Source organism: Watersipora subatra, chromosome 8 (genome assembly GCF_963576615.1).
Source record: "Watersipora subatra chromosome 8, tzWatSuba1.1, whole genome shotgun sequence".
In the NCBI taxonomy this organism is placed as follows: domain Eukaryota; kingdom Metazoa; phylum Bryozoa; class Gymnolaemata; order Cheilostomatida; family Watersiporidae; genus Watersipora; species Watersipora subatra.
In genome coordinates, this window is record NC_088715.1 from 56,823,034 (window position 1) to 56,842,575 (window position 19,542).

The 19,542-nt window shown below is 36.5% G+C and overlaps 2 protein-coding genes across 4 annotated transcripts in view; one reads left to right on the forward strand and one right to left on the reverse strand.

The window, feature by feature from the left end:
* Positions 1–7,727: 7,727 nt before the first annotated feature.
* On the reverse strand, positions 7,728–14,968 carry LOC137402879 (4-galactosyl-N-acetylglucosaminide 3-alpha-L-fucosyltransferase FUT6-like). The gene is made up of 3 exons (XM_068089390.1): positions 14,917–14,968; positions 10,532–10,624; positions 7,728–9,511 (listed from the first exon to the last, which is right to left on the reverse strand). The coding sequence occupies exon 3, from the start codon at positions 9,245–9,247 to the stop codon at positions 7,937–7,939; it is 1,311 nt and encodes a 436-aa protein (XP_067945491.1). The 5' UTR covers positions 9,248–9,511; positions 10,532–10,624; positions 14,917–14,968; the 3' UTR covers positions 7,728–7,936.
* Positions 12,122–19,542, forward strand: part of LOC137402875 (lysosome membrane protein 2-like) — a 28,972-nt gene continuing 21,551 nt past the window's right edge. For all 3 annotated transcript variants that reach the window (XM_068089382.1, XM_068089383.1, XM_068089384.1), the window contains exons 1-2: positions 12,122–12,339; positions 14,940–15,103. In XM_068089382.1, the coding sequence (XP_067945483.1) occupies positions 12,199–12,339; positions 14,940–15,103 (305 nt within the window). In that variant the 5' untranslated portion in view covers positions 12,122–12,198. The remainder of the gene's footprint in view (positions 12,340–14,939; positions 15,104–19,542) is intronic.

Genomic DNA, 19,542 nt, shown 5'->3' on the forward strand with positions numbered 1-19,542 from the left:
ACATTGACCTAAATTAAATGAATAAAACTAATTGTAATTATTATTTTCGGGTTTTAAATTTTTACTGTGTCGATCTGTTGTGAGATTTGTCAACAAATGGATAGCCAAGGTTTCTAAACCCTTACGAAGGAAACAGTTATACACTACTGATGGCTGATCACACTGTCTTATTAGCAAACTAGCTCTGCCACCCAGCGTTGCCCGGGTAATAAAACCGGGTCTTTGCACAGAAAATTGATTTTTATTTAAAATATAACAACATTTTCCATTCTAACTTTCTAACTACAGATCATGAGGAAAAGGTTTTGTGCAGGACAGCTAAATGAAAAATAAATAAAACAGCTGTAACGGTTTTCAAACAACTGTGCATTTAAATTTCATAACTTGAAAGAGGTGTTTCGTTGAAATAAATTAGAAAGAAGAATAAAAATATAAAGGTGTTTAAATGTAAATGTGAAATCGTTAGAGAGTAATTGCTAAATATATTCTATTTCACTATGATTACAATCAAAAATTATTTGATATAAGATTTTATGATTTCATTTAGTTTCAGTGATGGCATGCGAAAATTAGCATGCGAAAATATCATAGGCTATAGACGTACATAGAGTGGTAGAGATGCCCATAGTCATTATCTAATGCAATCACCTCCTGGTAAAAATCATCATCATTAAAAATAGTACCAAAATACTATGTTAACCTTAGTAACTATAGTACCTACAATGACTTTAGTGCATTTTGTGGTTATGATCTGCAAGATATAACATTACAATGTATTACCTGGAGAGTTCTTACCTTCGAGACAGATGTGTAACATAAACGCTGAATTTAACTTGAATGAATTTAGTTTACTAAACACGTACTTGAAGGAAGTTTTAGTATGTATTTTAGTAAACTTCAAACTTTTAACAGAAATTTTATCATTTACGTTAGCGAATGTGTTTATTATAACGGATACCGGATAACTCGCCATGGCGAGTTCAGTGACGCGTATCTTTTAATAACGTATATAATCGGTACACTAATTGCCAAATTTCAAGTTCGAGATAAATTATTGTTGATTTCGTGGGCTGAACAAATTTGCTCTCACGAGAAAAAACGAAAAAACATCGTGTTACATATACTTAAGTTCCAAAATATTTCAATATAATTGTCTATGCGAAAAGAATTGGCCTTGACCCCTGATATAGTAATTGACCCTTGAAAAAAAATTCTCAACAAGGGCATCGGTAAAACAATCAGCATGCGCTATAGCTATATCCATAGCCGGAATGCAGACTGACATACTATAAGAAATATATATATAGAAACAAAACTTCTGAAGAGAATTTTTACACACTAAATCGAGTCTACACATTTTTTCTGGGATTAATACTAAAGTTTAATGCTTACTTGCAATTTAGAGATTAATTAGGAATAAGCAGAGTAAGAGGACAACTCTTGACATACAGAGATTTCAGCAAAATACTCTAATGAAATACTTGTATGTCCTCCTCATTATACTCGCTTCAGGAGAAGTCAACTTGCTATATTCCTACATGTCTCACCTATCAAAATAATTAACATGGTGAAGCTGTTGAAGTTTGTTAAATTTCAAAAGAATTTTTGAACATAGCTAGCTCTAGATAACTAGTTCAAATTGTAAATCAGATGTTCCCAACCTTTTTCATTCAGTTCCCCCTTCGATGCCTTTTCATAAGTTTGATGTGAATGTTATGAGATTATTAGAATGGATTTGCTTTAAGTTATGTTAATTTCCTAGAACACTCTCTTATACAAAGTCATGTCTCATCAACATAGGTCTCACAGGCTTCAACACGCATCAACGGGTAGTACGCAAATAATCCGTTTTTGATTTTTAATGAAAATGTTGTACGCATTGCTTTATGATTTTGTACCGGTTAATGTATACAAAAGTGTATAAAATTACACTATGATACATGCAACAAATAATATATGTTTCAAACTGGCTAAGCGGTTAAGCGGTTCCCTCTGCCAGGTAGAAACATTCTTTATGATAATAACTGTAAATTTAATCCACCGAGTTTGTGTATGATACGCTAGACTTTGTCAATGATTTCAGTCCAATTTGTTCTCTCTTTGATATATGGCCAACTTTCAGCTCAGAATATCGCCTCTATCGGGTACTGAAACCAGCTGCTCAATATTATAAATCGGGCACTGCTTTTAAATAAAACTATATATATATATATATATTTATAAAACTATAGAGCATTTCTCAGGCTTCAATTATAAACCTGGATGCAACCTTGCAGGATGTCCCAGATTTCGCAGTTGTCATCGACCAACAACAGATTGGCCTATTTCAGGGTTCGATATAGTATTTATGTTGAAATAACAGTAATCCCTCCGACTCATCTAGTCATAATCTGATCACGTGAACCATATTTTCTTCCAAATGGCCCGAACAACTTCCGCAGCCTTTTTTGACCATCACAGATTACCAACAGCCTTCTCATGTTTATCAGAAGATGATATGCACCCCCTCGAGCAAAAATTAAAAATTAAACCAATTTTTTGGCTAGGTTTTGAGATATCAGTGTTCAGAGTGACATCATTACAATAATAATGAAATAGACGCGTAAGGACAATAGACATGGTTTTATTGAATGCGTGAAATTCATTTGTGAAAATATTTTGATGAATGAGGTTGCATGAATGTGTAAACAGAAGCACATTGTGTTCCACTACGTCGCATTTGAGCCGTTTTGGAGAGGGATTCCAACCTACATCGTTTTCGTGATGGCTGTGATTAACTGTTCGTTTTTGAACTTTTAAGAACTTGTAATCACATTTCCACATATTTTGTACCTACATGTACAACACAGCAGTGTAAGACATGTTGAACCTTTTGATACCAAATAACTGCAATGTGAATTTTGTTGCAAGTCAACTTTCAAGTGATGTAAATCTTGTTTATCTGAGGTACTCAATCGTTTGTTGTAGTTTGAAGATGTAAATATGGAAGCTCTTTTCTACTCTGCATGAGATGCTGTACTTCTCTCCTTCGGTTGTATACGCAATACTTTGATGTGTTGGATCAGAATAAGTATGTAAATACATGAATATACTATGGTGACATACAGTGATATGCAGCTTTCCTGTCCAATTAATATCTAACATGCTTTAGGTGGTCTAATATTTAGCGTTGAAAATAACTAATTAAATCTACTTTCTGCCAGCATTGTTATCATCCTAGGGCATAATAGGTCATAGATTCTTGCCAAATAGTCTAATAGGGCATGGTGTTCTATCAAAAACTGATATCCACCAATTATATACAGTTGCCATTAGTGGTTAGGGAGAAATCATGTTATACATACAATAATTAATCTTAATCCACACATATCAGTGTTTAATCTGCTCTGTCATTTTATTCTATTTTGACTATGTTTATAGTTTGTACACTTTTGCTTACATTCTGTGAACTAACTCGATTATTACTGGTTCAGCACTAGTGAGGTGTTAAGCCATTATGATCAGTACTGATATTTACCAGTAAAATATACTTCATTATTTTAAAAGTCCAACAATTAAAATAAACAACTAACAAAATTCGAAAGTAATAATACTAACTACAAAAGGTTAAAATAGCCGATGAATGTCACACTCATACACTTACACAAACCTTATGGCTGTGAGTCTCGACAACCAAACGCGAGTCTTGGCAGTCCATAGGTAAAGAAGATCAGCGGTTGAAGTACAAATAGCCTCAGCAGTTGGAAGAGAAAAAGGCTCAGGGGGTGGAGGAGAAAGAGCCTAAGCAAGAGGTGGAGAAAGAAGCCTAGTCATTGGAGCTGTTTCTGTTAGCCTGTGAGAATGTGTTTAGTTGCACAGGTTATGATATTTCTGTTGTAAAAGGATGGTATTTTAAAGAACTTGTCTTGGGTATGTCATAGAAGTAAACTGGTGGAAAATGATGACTAATTACTGTTATGTTGGTTGTGTCTGGTACAGGTCTAAGCTCATTTGATGGTTTTCAAGCAGGCGAATTGACACATATTCTCTGATGAACTACTTTCACTGAAGGTTTCTGATCTGCTTGGTGTAAAATGATTGCCTTTATTGAGGGCCCTTTGCTGGAACCGGTGACTTGGTTGTAATATTGCAGACATATCTCTTGTTGTTTAGGTGTTGTTTCCTTTATGCTAACTGCTTTTACCAATACTTCCAGACAAGAGCAATTACTGTGCTTGCAAAATAAGCATGTTTAAGATTTCTTGCTATAATTATGTAAACAAAATAACAGATAAATAATTGATTCTTATTTAGTTTAACCAGATCCTCATGCAGTGTAGTTTCCTAATTAAAAGGACAGCAAACTCGATTAATGATACTAAGAGTGAGACACAATTTGGTTATTTTTCGAAGTAACTAGAGTTGAGCATTCTAAATTTAAAACCATAACAATAAGTTTCTTTCAGCGTAAGCTAATGCACTATAAACCATATAAGACCATCGCAGTGTCGAAATTTGTAGAGAAGCTCGCAATACATGTGAGCGGAATAAAGTGTTCTGCAACTTTTTCTAACGAAAGCAAAATTCATGTATCTTTTGATTGGTCAAATTATTTCTTTGACCACATAAAAAACTTCAATTATTTGTTTATTTTGTTATAGACACTTTCAGACTAATGGTCCAACAAAAGAGAAATTTTTAAATAGGCAGAAAAAGGTTTTGCATTTGAAGGTGCCATAGACAATTGTGGCACCATGAGGACTCCTCGAACATTTTCATTTCCTGTCTGGTGCTTTATCTGAAAGATTACGCAACTCTGCATTGTCTATGCCATTAAATATGTGTTTTGTTTCTGATAATTTGCTGGAAGATTAATGATACACTACGTTTATTCAGGTAATACATTGTTTAAATCAATGTTCAGAAAATAATCAAACGCATAGTACAAATGTTTATGTTGGCAAAATATATCATTGCGATGTATCGTCTTCGTTTATATTGAAATATTTTCACCTGGTGTGTGAATTTACCAGAAGTGGATTAAATTCCCCATCGCATAATTTTACATAACATTAACTTATATTTTAGCTAACAATGGGTAAGTGTTTATCATCTAATCCCCAGATGCAATGCACTATAATCAATGAATAATCAAGCCTGTCTCTTCTCTTCCATAAACCTTATTTTCTCTCTTCGCTTGCCCTAACTAGTAATGGCAACACCATCACTCTGCGACATTGAGGATTATCTATAACCATTTAGACAACCTTTTAACCTTTCAAAACAATACATCTGATAGTAACACTCGCGGTACTCGCTCACATAACTAGCAATAAAATTTTAGGCAAATTGTGCAATATTACATATGGTTAAATGTGGAATTTCATTGGTAGGCAGATCTTTAAGCTCTTTATAATCCAAGATTAGTAGCTAGAAAAACGTGAAGTTATAGTAAGATAATGCAGAAGAGCCCCTTGTGTAGGCAGCAAAAGCTATTTGCTGCCAACTGCGATATTTGTTTAAGTTGCTTGTTCACACCCAGCCAATTGTTCAATGCCTCGAGCATTCTGATTTATAGCTCAAGATAAGGAGAAAATGCAGTGCTTGCTCAAGACAAGTGGGAGTAAAAGCAGAGGCTATATGAGTATCCATAGATGTGGGGAGCATCTACAAAACACCACAAAAGGCAGAATTATAGATGTAATTCAGACACCTGATGTTACTTTCATACCTGACAGTCCGGTGGGTGGTAATATTCAGTAACTCAGTTTTAAAATTAGAACCCCGTTGCACGATGCTTTCGGGCTACTTTAATCTAAGTGCTCAGGGTCTGAATTGGAGAGAGTTGTGCAAAGATGCTCCCAAATCTCTGATTCCAAATTTGTAAAGCATATCAAATCACTGGCATGCGATTTGCTCAAAATCAAATCACTTAAAAGAGTGACCGCTCAGCTTTCAAATAAAATGAAATTAAAACCATCATCCACGATGTAATTGATGGTTTTAATTTAATTTACAAGCTGGGTAGTCCATTTTCATGGTGCTTTGATGCCAATCTCATAATTGGTGATTTGATCTGATTTGCAAATCTCTAATCAGGATTTTGGAGCATCTCTGGAGTTGCTATCGATTCTTTGAGAAGTTGATAACAAGGTGCCACAACACCATCCGATTCGTAGACTGAGTACTTAGAATAATGTCGCTGTTGTCTTCTACAAGTCCATTCTTTAGGCTAAGTCGGTTGAGCAGTGTAGGATCAAAGAAGATATATGAAACCAGAATATAATCGTGAAATAATACTACTGTGAAAACAGTAATAAAGTCAGGAACTAGCTAGAGCAGACTTGCCCGGTACATTGACATCGCCAAATTGACTTCCTGCTAATGTAACTTTCCGATCTACTTCATAAAATTAACAAATAATATTCCTGTCAAAGTCAAAAATCGTCACAAATAATGCCACTTGGAAACTGCATTCACAGTACTTTACAAGTTCATGGAGATGTAAATACACGTGCTATGATTGTTTTTATTTTAGATCAAGGATCTCCAAAAGGAGTTTGCAGGGAGTAAAAAATGACAGAGCAAAAATGCTTCCTGAGGCTTTACAATACATGCAATATCTAGATAGCCATAGAACAAGCTTGTTCCTTAAAGCTGTGGGTGAACTGGCAATGATGGTAGGGCCCGCCAGAGGACACCTCTGGCGTGCCTTCCACCTCATTGCCAGTTTGTCTGCAGCCATGGAGAACAAACTTGTTCTAGATAGGAATACTTTTATATGCAAGTGTTCGCCATAAATATTAGCCAGAATCGAACTGTTGCAGCTTGGTGCTGTACTCAATTTTGAGTGAATTTATTGATCAAGTTAAAACATACCTGCATACATGCAAGATTCAGGATTTGCAACACTGATTTTTCTAAATGACCCAGACTAATATTCACATATTTTCACATATCTACATGTATACCTATATGTGGCCCTTTTCTACTGTGTTATTCTGTTCTCATTTGTGCTTGTTAAAGGCTCTTTATGGCTTTGGTGCTGACGTGGTACTAGTCAAGTTATGTGCAATATTTTCTTTTTATATCAAATAAAGCAAAATTATTCAACTTAACAATTTATCATGATAGATTCGTCTGATGACTGAAACAACCTACTTCCTATCATTGTTCCAGTGGTCTATCACCAGACATTTTGTCATTGCGCATCGACTTTTCAAACAATGCATGCTGTATAACGTTAGCGATGTCAATAGACATACATCCTGCTAAAGGTTTTGTGTGTGCTGCCATCTGATTTTCCAGAATTAGCTACACTGTGCTTGTGGATGTAGAGGGAGAACTGCTAACAATGATGCACAACAATTGCCACATGCATTATAACCACCTCGACAAAACAGCCTAGAAACTGATCGGGTTTTGAGCCACTGCCATTATACCTGACCTGGAAGGTCGAACTGAGAGACGTTGTGAAAATGTTTGTGGCGAATCGAATTTCGGCGTCTTTGCTATTTCGACATACGTAATAAGCACACCGACTGCCAAATTTGTATTCGGGCGAAAACTTTTTTGAAATCGTATGGTGAAATAAAAGTTCTATGGCGAGGTGAAAATCTCACCATGTTCAACTTTGTAAGGTAAAAAAATCGTATACCAAGGTAATTGTATCCTGAGGGTGCATTGTATAAATTTTATTTAAAACTTTACAATGAAGTAATAAAAATCATTTGGCACTGCTTGATTTCAATACTGATTTTTAACAAATCTTCATTCATTAATAAAAACACAATATTATTTCACAAACCATTAGCCATTAGTGTTACAATGAAAACAAACAGTAACCCTTTGACATATTGCTATACGTTATAACCAAACGGTAGTAAAAGCCACAACAATGAAATGTAATATACTCCACCAGTCTGTACTTAAACAGGGTTAAGTGAAAATATATTTATTAAATCATTATGTTCTCCAAACGTTCTCCTGTTCTGTTTCTTCCATACGGCTCATGATATGTGAAACATTTTGTTGTTTCACTAAACTCTTGAAAAACATCAACAGTCTTTCTACTTGAAGTATGAACTTGCGTGCAAAGGTCACACATCCAATTCTTGTTGAAAGTAAAGTGCTTGAAATCGGCATCATACAGCCTCCTCCATTCATGGTGCTTCTGAAACAGTTCTGGACTTTTGGAAACCGCCTTCAAGTACTCCGCTAAAGCTTTAGGAGTGATAAAGGAATCTGCATGAATGTATGAGTGCGGAGGAGCAAACTTTTTGTAGTCAACTCGATGTCCCCTTACAATTGGAATCATTCCATGATAGAGGCTTCTCCAAAACTTCTCGGTGATGTAGTCTTCACAGTCAGAGTTTTCAAATGCTATGTAGAACTTGTACTTGTTGGCGAATTCTGCCATCAAAGGACTGTACTTACCAGTGATGGGCTTTCCACATGCACCGAACACATCTATGTCTATATATTTCTGTAGATCTGTAACATACCTTTCTCGTCTGCTGCTCGTTATACAATTACTAACCAACCAAACCACCGTTTTGTTTTTACCTTTCAAATAATTTATTGGCGGTCTCCGCTTACGATCTTCGGTTAGATTCCAATAGCCACCATAAGGAATAAAGATGTCTGCAGTAGATTGAAAGGTCATGGTCAAGTTGAACATATCGTTAAGGAGTTTTAACTGAACAGGGTAGTAGAATGCAGGGGGCTCTCTTATTATTAAAACCCATTTCTGGTTGACATTCCTCCGAGTCGGTAACTCGCTGAGCACAAAATCTTTATTATCCAAGTTGTTATACAAATGAAACACTACGGCATCACTTTTGCTGTAGTCATTTTTGTTAGTAGTCCATTTGCATTTGTACTCGCAGTCGCTAAAACTTGCAGCAACTACTACTGATTTGTCATACTCACTTAAATATGTCGGGAGAACGCATCCGTAAAATTTTGTGTACGCCAAGAGCAACTTTACCTCAAGGTTGGGCTTTTTGCTAGTCGGGAGAGCGTAAACTTCCTTGTCTTCCAGTCTTGAAACCTGGTTTGAGCTATTAGCTTTACTTTGTAGACTGCCGTGTGTTGGAGAACTTTCATTGGTTAGATGATAGTCTTTTGGTATGTAAGAGACCAAACGATCTTCTGTAATTCGGCCTGAGCCAGTGCTATAATCTGACATCTCCCAGAACAAAACAGAAAAAAACAGAAGGGTGGAAATCATCAAAACTAGTAATCCACTTCGATGCCTCATACTCATAGCGCCGTGTTGTGCCTCAACGTTACTTTTCTTCTTAGCTTCAGTCACCAGCCTGGTAACCTTTAAACATTCTTTTGTAACACTGATATAACACAAATGTTCAGTTCTTATTTAACTAACGGTCGTACCTTTTCTATTATGTGCAGAACTGTGCGATATCCTGTGTCCTTGCGGTGAATATAGTTTGACAAATCTATGTCTCTCTTTGTGGCGAGTGTCTGTGTGGCTTGGAGGACCACTACTGCATATAGTTAATGTCCTTTTCTACAATAATAGTGGTTTCATGTGGCCAAGTGTCTGTCTTTCATAGAAGCTATCTTCTCCTAGCTCACCACTAGCTATCTCACTCTCCACTCCTTAACACTTCCCTCTATATAACTAGGGTAAATGCTAATATTAGATCAGTATACTATAGAATTACAAGTTTCTGGTTTTCGTTAACAGCAAGTAAAGGTATAATGTTATCTGATGTGTAGTCTGTTCAGTATCTCGGTATGACTGACTAAGAAAAATAAATGCACTTGCTATTATACTGTCTTTTCAAGTGTGAGTTGTCTGTCACTAGGCTAACTATATAATCATGTAACGACAACGCCAAATCTCAATAATTATGTGACAAGCAACCTGGCACCGATGGAAATAGTAACGGCTAAATGATATAAATTAGTCCACTCATATCATCTACCCCATAACTGAAAGATTCTACTCCTGGAGAACCACTATAAGAGGCTGGAAATCATACAATTGCTATTAACACTTAAATACAGTAATACGATTTTTTTTATACAAAATTTTGTAACATGGGCTGAGCAACAATAAGTAAAATATGAAAACTGTGTGCAGAATTCTAGGTTCTGCATGCCTAAGGATTTATAATGAAATTCTGTAGCCTGTGCCAGTGGGCTTTCTGCAACCTTTAAAAGTATGATTTATGCAATACTAGGAAGTGAGGACAAAGCCTTACTACTAATTAGATACATGTAATTAGAGATGCAGGTTGTTCTGGGCAGTCAGATAAACGCACTGCCTAGCAAGCAATTAATTATGTTAGAGTAAATAATTAATAGTTAGACATAGCTTAGAAATTTGCCTAGAACAGTCATCATAAATGCATGAGCACGGCAGTTCCAACAAACTGCATGCCCAGTGATAACATACATAAATCTGCAAAGAACATTTGTTATAAGGCAAAGGCGTGTTGTACAAGCTACGTAAGTGCCTACCATCTCCATGAAAGAGAATAAAAACTTGTTAGCATGCAAGTGTACTCAAAACAATACCCACTCCTTGTTGGCTTACGCTCATGCAACAGCGGTGCTGTGTTAAATGTCTGTGTGGCAAGTCTCAGCTCACGGTCATAAGTCCCTTCCACCACTCCTGAAATTATATTATCTCCTGAGAATTTCCATGAATACAACTATTGCCTGTATGACCAGTCAAAGCACTGGAAATGCTTAATGTACAAGCCTATTTAAAAAGACAAAAGTGGTGATTCGAAAAAGCTAAAATGAGTTGACAGTTATTTTGTTATGTCAGCGTTTATCATGAGATACTATCTTAATTTTCATTTCATTAAAAGGTCTACTTGTTTCACATTAAGGGGCAAGGCGGCTCATATCAATACGCTTGAGGTCTCGGTAATTTACTTAGACTTTAAGTGGTCTAATATTTAGCGTTGAAAATAACTAATTAAATCTACTTTCTGCGAGCATTGTTAAAATCATAGGGCATAATGGGTCATAGATTCTTGCCAAATAATCTAATAGGGCATGGTGTTCTATCAAAAACTGATATTCACCTATCATATCCAGTTGTCATGGGTGGTGAGAGAGAGAAAGAGAGGAGAGAGAAAAAAAGAGAGGGGAGAGAGAGGAAAAAGAGAGAAAGAGGGAGGAGAGAAAGGGAGGAGAGAGAGAAAGAGAGATGCTGAGTCGTTGGAGCTGATCTCTTTTATAGATGTCTCTGTTAGCCAATGAGAAGGTGTTTAGGTGCTCAGGTTCTGTTCTTTATGTTGCAGAGGATTAGCAATTGGGTGAACTTGTCCTAAGTCCGCCATGGGAGTGTAATGATTGAAAATGATGACTAACTCCAATTGTCTTGGTCATGGCTAGTACAGGTCTGATAGCTTTTAATAGTTTTTGGCATGTCATATGGTGTCTCTTTCCTCAAAGGGCTACTTTCACAGGAGGTTTCTGAGCTGCTTGTAGATGAGTATATGATGACTGTCTTTATTGCTGGTCTTCTAACGTATTAGGTGTCATGTTTATTGTAATATTGCGTATGTCTCCAGTCTTTAGGCGTTTCTCCATTAAACTATCTGCTTTGGCTAATACTTCGAGTACAACAATTGTTTTCGATTGCTGATATTTATGTTCAAAAACAAGTTGAAGTAGTAGCTACTTAATTTGTCACTGCATTCAACCTGAATAAAATTGCATGTATGGCAAAACTTTTATTGAATTGCCTGAATTGTATTTGGTTATGACTTATGAGAGAATTTTTAGGAATTTGCGTTTTAGGATTTGGAGAAATGAATCTTTTCTTTAAAGCATCTGGTATATACACTAATCACACGTACACTTTAGTAATAGTCATAATTTAATAACGCACAAAGCCATGCATTGTGATAAAATGGACATGCGCGCCAGTTTATAAACAAAAAGATAACCGGGGATAATCGGAAAGCGCGCGAACTTTTTTTCGATAGGAAATTTCCGCGATTTGTATATTGATAGAACTATGTTAAATGGAAGCATGATATTAGCGCAAGTACTTCACGTTTTCAAGGGGTGGGTGTTGTTCTGGAAGCAAAAGCTGAAAATGGCTCAAGCGTGCCTCCGGTCGCCAGTCGTACTTTCAGTTACATAACTTCGTAGAATGAAATCTTGTTAATACAAGTATTTTAGTGATGTGATTATTTGGCCACTGTTTTTTTATGAAACTATCGCGCTATGGGGGATCCTCGTAACAAAAAACGATTTGTTCGTGTACTGCCAGTCGTCTTGTTATTGACCGCTGGTGTTATATTATTAATTCTGGGCATCATTCTGATCCCCGTTTTCAACCTTATAGTTAAAGAGGAATTGAATACGGTAAGGATACGCTTAATTATGTGATAATAATTTATTTTAAACAGTCTAACATGTTTGTAGTGCGTGTTAGATGCTCTTGAATAGTTCAAAGTATGGAAAACATTACCTGTCAGTCCAAGAAACTGTTAAGTACGATCACTGTCTTTTGGACTATTAGTTACTGTTTTATGTCATATTATTGAACGCTTTTAATTTAACTAGCTTATGGGTTGTGTGAACAAAATTAGTTTTGCATAAGGTAATTTAGCGTACTTGAGAGTCTAATTTGCATGGAGGTGCTAGGAATATAGAATAGTAATCACTGTACCTAGACACTGTGGTCAACATTTTCTAAAGTATTTTCCAAGATCTAATCATCAGATCGTACATCAGTCTTACAGATACAATTATGACAAGCATTGTTAGCATTGAAAAAAGATATGAACAAGCCTGTCATGATTGGATCTGTAAGGCTGATTATATAGGCTAAATACGCTTTTGTTCCACAAAACTATTTGTGGAACTTTTTTCTTCATGATATATAAACTTTCTTTTCTTATGTTTCAGGCTTGCTAAAAATTTGCTCTCTTACTTATATTGCTACGATAGCCTCTTCACCTGATTTAATTAGTTTTGAGACATATTTTATATTTCAATTCTACCAGCAGAGTTGGGCTCATTTTCCACTTGTGTAGCTGATAGGCCTTGCATTAGCTGATCAAACTAGATTGCATTGCACACAGCTAATCCATTGCCAGAACTAGTTGCAGCTGGTGAGGCTGTCTCTTAGGCTCTGTCACCAACAACTGTTGATACCAACGCAATCGTCTCAAAGTTTTCTGTGGGTACAGCAATGCTTCAAAACAACTAAACTCTCACAAATGATCTTCAACTTGCTTGGCTTGCTGGAAAGTTATTTAGGAATTATGTACTTATGGAGCTCGGAATACAGCATCTCTGTAAACTTTTGGGTTATGCCCAAAAGTAGCATAGGTAATGGAATGCCAGAAAATGACAGCACTTAAATAACGAATTATACATAATGTACCAATTGTTTCTATTTGAATTCTTTACAAATTACAAATAAGAACAGATCAGTACAAAAAGAATCTGACATTTACAAATATTACTAGGATAATCAACACCTTATTCTATAACTTACCTTATTCTATAACTTACCTTATTCTATAACTTACCTTATTCTATAACTTACTTTATTCTATAACTTACCTTATTCTATAACTTACCTTATTCTATAACTCACCTGTGTAAATGTTTCTCGAAGGCTGGTGAGTTTTCAAGTAGTCTGAGAAAGATGCATGTAACCCTAATTAGTTGAGAAACACTGACTGTACATGGACACCTTGTGTTCAAGCGCTAATTGCTGAGGATCTGTTACCTTGATGGTAATCAATCAAGTTGTTTATAGGTTTTAGAGGAATCAATCCATTTTGATGTTATTTTTATTTCACCATTTGGTCATTGTTGATTTTTTACACCTTTATTTATACATCTCATTTTGTTATTGTGTACACTTGTTTGTGTCTGTGTTAGTCTGTGTAAATGCGATGTTTTCACATTTTTTGTGTAAATGCGATATGTTTTCACATTTTCTGTGTAAATGCGATATGTTATCACATTTTCTGTGTAAATGCGATATGTTTTCACATTTTCGGGGTAAATGCGATATGTTTTCACGTTTTTTGCCCATTTTCGTTCAGATTTCGCATTTATGTTCTCTATGCCTTCGTCCTGGTCAGCAAAATCTTTGGTTTCAAAACTGTTTGGTTCCTGAGAAACTTGCCTCTTAAACATCATTGTGATTAGAAATCCAAGAATGCCCCTTCCCTTGCCCCAAGAATGCCCCTTCCCATGCCCTTCCCCTTCCCATGCATTAAGGGAAACTCCCCTTAATGAACTCATTCATGGATTGTTGTCATGGAAAATTGTGCAACAGTTTACGTTAGCAATCTGAGCGTGTGCTGCGGGCTATCTGATTAAAAATAAATGAAATCCTTGGCAACACCCGACTAAATACTAGTAATATTATGAATTAAGATTGCGCAAGTTTCAAGTTCCATTATATTGAATTCGCCAATTGTAGTAAATCCTTCTAACTTGACCAATTCCAAAATCTATGTTTAAATGTGTCTGTACAAAGCGCAATTGTTGAAAGTCTACAAATACATAAACATGGAGTAATCTTTTATGTGACATTTTCATTGATGTAAGATCAACATACGGATTATTTTTATGATCACTCATAAACAGAGACACTACATTGAAAAGTTTTAGCATTCATTGAACATATTTCTTATATTGCAAGCGGCTAGTTGTTGTAATCATTTACCAAGTCTTGGCCCTCAGTTTTTAATGATGCTTCAAAAGTCTAGTGTTTATAGAGATGCATATGAGATCTTTCCAACATGGTCATCACATCCAATCATGTACACAAATCCTTGTAAAAATGTGTTAGTTATTCTACAATTGTGAGAGGGCAGCCATTTTGAATTCTCTTTCCACACGCGTAAAGATTCCAAAAGCCCCATCAATCAGGATGCCCAAGATTCTGTTTGAGACTCATATAGGCTAAATTACCTGCACAGCACCTGCTTTTCTAGATGATTCCAATGTCAAACACATCAAGCACTCTGTCGACATGGAAAGACCCTGGTGATAGTGTCAACATGAACATGAAGTTCTATTTCTTTGACTTGACTAATCCATCCGAAGTGGCCGAGGGAAAGAAGCCATATGTCATACAGAGAGGCCCATATACCTATAAGTAAGAACACAGAGCTTCTAGCGCACTCCTCGTGTTTTACTGCATCTAGAGCTTCAATTAGACTCTGTTAGCTTTTATATCTTCATTCTTATCTTCAGAAGCTTGCTTCTACATTCATTTTCTTACAAGGTGGATAATGTGTAATATTAGCTGAACGCCTGGCATTACACAAGCAATCAAATGAATGAATAAAATGAATACCTAATGAGTTTGAGTAACTTAAGCTAGTAACTTGAGTTAGTAACTCAAGCTAGTAATTTAAGCTAGTAACTTGAGTTAGTAACTTGAGTTAGTAACTTGAGCCAGTTTAAATCTTTACTATAATAAGAGCCGTGAAGCCAGCTTGACGTTACTAGTCAGTTATGCTAGTGTTTTGGCAAACGTTGCTTTAAGTATGTGCACATTTATAGGTTACTAGCGTCAATTGGACGCGTAGTGTAGTGGGCGGTACGCCTGTCTGGAGAAATAGAGGTTCCGGGGTTCAAATCCAATGTTAAGCGGATTTTCGTTCCTAAAACTTTATCACTTTAACTGGGCGACAAACACTGAGATTTATATATAAAATATTAGCTGATGTCACTCTAAAGCCTGGTTTCCATATGACAGCGCAATGATCGCGCGCGGCCCAGTGATTGTGCGCAATGCATTTCTTGGGCCGCGAGGCAGTGTTTCCATATCGCGCGTAAGCTTCATGCTTGCATTGGACAGGGTGGATATTTTCCTTACTTTTTTGTAGGAGAGACATATTTCTTCTGAAAAACAGACCTCCGTTGCGAAATTACGCTGTCATATAAAAATCAGGCTTATTCTTTCGTACGGGAGACCGATTTCTTCGGAACAAAGCCCTTTGCTGGAATTGTGGGATAGGTTGAAAAGGTCTAGCGGTGTATTGTGGGATACATAATCGCTCGCACCCATCGCAAGGATCCATTCTGTTGGATACTTGCGATCAGCGTACGCACGTCGCGCGACCGTCGTGCGTTGACGTTTCCATATCACAACTGGCCTACGCACGACGTCGTGCGCCTTGTTGCGCGCCTTGCGCTGTCATATGGAAACCAGGCTTAAAAGAAATATTTTATTGTACTTGCGACTCCCAACTCTTCAGTTATCCATCAGCCAATGCACTGACTAATAATAGCTCTAGTTGGACACATGCCCAACAACACTGTTGTTGACACCATTTGATAAGAAATATCAAAACAAAGAGTTGGGCTGGTACTGATGTCCCTTGGGATCATTTAGTGTTATCGTGCTAGCTGAGAGCAAAGTCTGATCAGCGAATGCTTAATGTCTCCAATGTTGAAATCTCAGGGCACTTTTGGATTCTCTACATGTACTCTAGATGGGTACTCGTGACTGCGTGTCAAAATAAAATCTATCATGGAATGGACCTACATCTAGGAAATCTGAAAGCTACCTTAGTTGGCTTGTCTCTCTAGTGTAGAGCAGATATCCAGTCCGAGTGCGTCGCTATCATTGTTTAGCAATTTATGAACTGGTCTTTAAAGGTTGACTTGCAGCAAAATTCATATTACAGTTATTTGATATCAAAAGATTCACCATGTCTTACTCTGCTGTGTGGTAGGTGCAAAATATGTGGAAATGTAATTACAAGCGCTTAAAAGCTCAAAAACGGACAGTTAATCGCCGCGATCACGAAACTTGTAGATTGGAATCAGTTTATTTCTCTGATGTAGACAATCCATTTGGTTATTGCTTTGACACGTGATGTTCTCACGCGAATTGAAAGGCCAATAAAAGGCTCAATGTAAAACTTCTCGTAACACTAGTTTATGACAAACACTTCGGGTTTTACCGAAGAGCCCGTATCAAATATAGATGTTCGCTACTTTACAGTTTTGTTTCGGTTTGGTCTAATCGGCTAGCCGTAATTTGATCATGTGACCCATACTTCCTGCCAAATGGCGCGAACAATTTCTGCAGCATTTTTTGACTATCACAGGTGACCAACAGGCTCGTCATGTTTATCAGAGGATGATATGCACTCCTTCGACATAAGGTTAAAAAATTAAACCGATTTTCACGGTAGGTTTTAAGCTATCAGCGCTCAAATTGACAGCATTACAATGATGAGGAAATAGACGCGTAAGGACAATAAACTGGGTTTTATTGAATGCGTGAAGTATATTTGTGAAAATATTTCGGCGAATGAGGTTGCATGAAAGTGTAAACAAAAGCCATCTTGTTCAATTATGTCCCATTGAAGCCGTTTTAGAATGGGATTCTAATCTACGCCAATTTCGTAATGGCAGCGATTAACTCTTTGTTTTTGAGCTTTGAAGAGCTTGTAATCACATTTCCACAAATTTTGCACTTACAACACAGCAGAGTAAGACATGGTGAATTTTTTGGTACCAAATAACTGTATGTGAATTTTGTTGCAAGTCAACCTTTAACCACGTTAACTGCTGAATTAGTTTACTTTTGTCTTTAGCACTTCATACCAAAAAGTGTTGATAATTTACTGCAGAAAGCACTAAACTCCTCAAAACTTTGGTTTATATGACTGTTTGGACAGTGAACGAATGTAGCTGATGTTGACAGAGTTTTAAAATTAATCGCAAGTACAACTGAACTATATTTAAACATCAAATTGGAAATTTTGAACAGTTAGTTGTTTGTTGCATTTATTCATCAGTAAAAGTTGAACATGTTCGTGACTTGCTCATGACTTTTATGCAAAATCAACTTTATCAATAAAACTTGTTACTTTAGCATCTGGATTGAACTCGGCAACTGATCATTTTAAAAACACTGTTGTCTTGCAAGACAGTTGGCAGCTCTGCAACACTTAGCTGGATAAATGCTAAGTGTCTAATGCCAATGCTTGCTCTGATAGATTTGTGATTTCTTTGAACTCCTGTGACATGTTAAGGCTTTTAATAGGCTTTGTCTTACGTAGGATTGCGGGTGGCTGAATGCATAGGATGTTGGAATCTCTAAGTAACTCTACACAGTTAAGTTAGACTTCCTGCGTTTATAGATTAATATAAATAAGCCTTTGAGATAAGAAAGTTATCAATAAGCAACTAACATCGTGTGGCTAATAGTTCAGATTTTCTCTTAGTTTACAGTGCTGTAAATGAAGCTTATACTAAATTCTCTAAATGATCATAATTGTTGTTTCAGTCTGCTCGCATACGTGGCCATGAAGGTTTGGGGTTGAACTTTTTCCAGCCACTTTTTCAGCCGCTGCATGTATTTTTTTGTCTCATGTTGGAAGAGATGAACAATTAGTTTCACATATGATCCTGAATCACTTTTAACTATCTACATACTGAGGAATATACTGTGCGAATGAATGTTATCACTGCGCTCTGCAAAGTATCTCACCAAACAAGTTACCTTATGAACCATTGTGTTATTTCTAGTTTATATTGCAGGTTTATAATACAGATTTATATTGCAGGTTTATATCGCAGGTTTATATTGCAGGTTTATATTGCAGGTACGGTAGTCCCTCCTACTTCACTGCTTTAACTACAGTGGCTTCGCTGTATCGTGGTTTGTCAGTGACCTTTATTTGTACAGTATATGTATATGCTCATACATGTCAGTCTTGTCTCTAAGGCATGAATGGAAGCATCCAGTCCATTTATTATATTATATTTATTACTGCTTTTTCGTGCTTCGAATGGGTTGGAAGTTGCTTCCACTCCGAATCGTAAAATCTGAATGTATATGATGCCATTTCGCTTCACTAAAATAATGCAGAAGGCATTTGCTATGAGAGTACTTTGACATCGTGAAAACACTTTCTGTTGGTAAATCCGAATCGATAATACTCAGCTGAGCTCTTCTTAGTGGATGTAAAAAAAATTCAGCCTACAACTAGCTCTGCTCTCTGCTACAAAAGCGTTCTACTGTTACTCAGTGCTGTTTCGCTTGACTTTTTGCCTTTACATGCCAAGGATGGGTCGGCCATAGGAGGATGACAAAATGATTACTTTTTAGTGCAACTATTTGACAACGCATTAATTGAAAAGTGACCATGACCTGAAAGCGAGCCTACTTTAAAAAGTTTGGTTTTTGAGGGATACATCGTGCATCTGGAAAAAATCTATAGTGTAACTGCCAATTATGACAACAGTAAGGTGCAAATTCATCGGTAGTAGGCAACTCCAAACCCATTAGAAGCATGGAAACGCATTGATTATGAAAGTCCACTAGCAATGATCTAGTCACCTAGTTCATGTCAATGATAAAAATAGAATATTTTACGAGAATAGCTCTTTTCAACTATTGAATAGATTTTGACAACTTGTCCTTCATCTACAGGGAATCATCATGAAGTACTTTCTACCTTTATGTTACCCTGATGCTGATTGGCTTAAGAATATTTAGCGATGAATTTACCTCTTTCATTCTTGCCCTGTCATGCCTCTCCGTTCACTTCTTGTTAATTTCTCAGGGAT

Excerpts from the sequence above, each read along its gene's own strand:
- LOC137402879 (XM_068089390.1), bottom strand. The coding sequence starts at position 9,247 with ATGAGTATGAGGCATCGAAGTGGATTACTAGTTTTGATGATTTCCACC.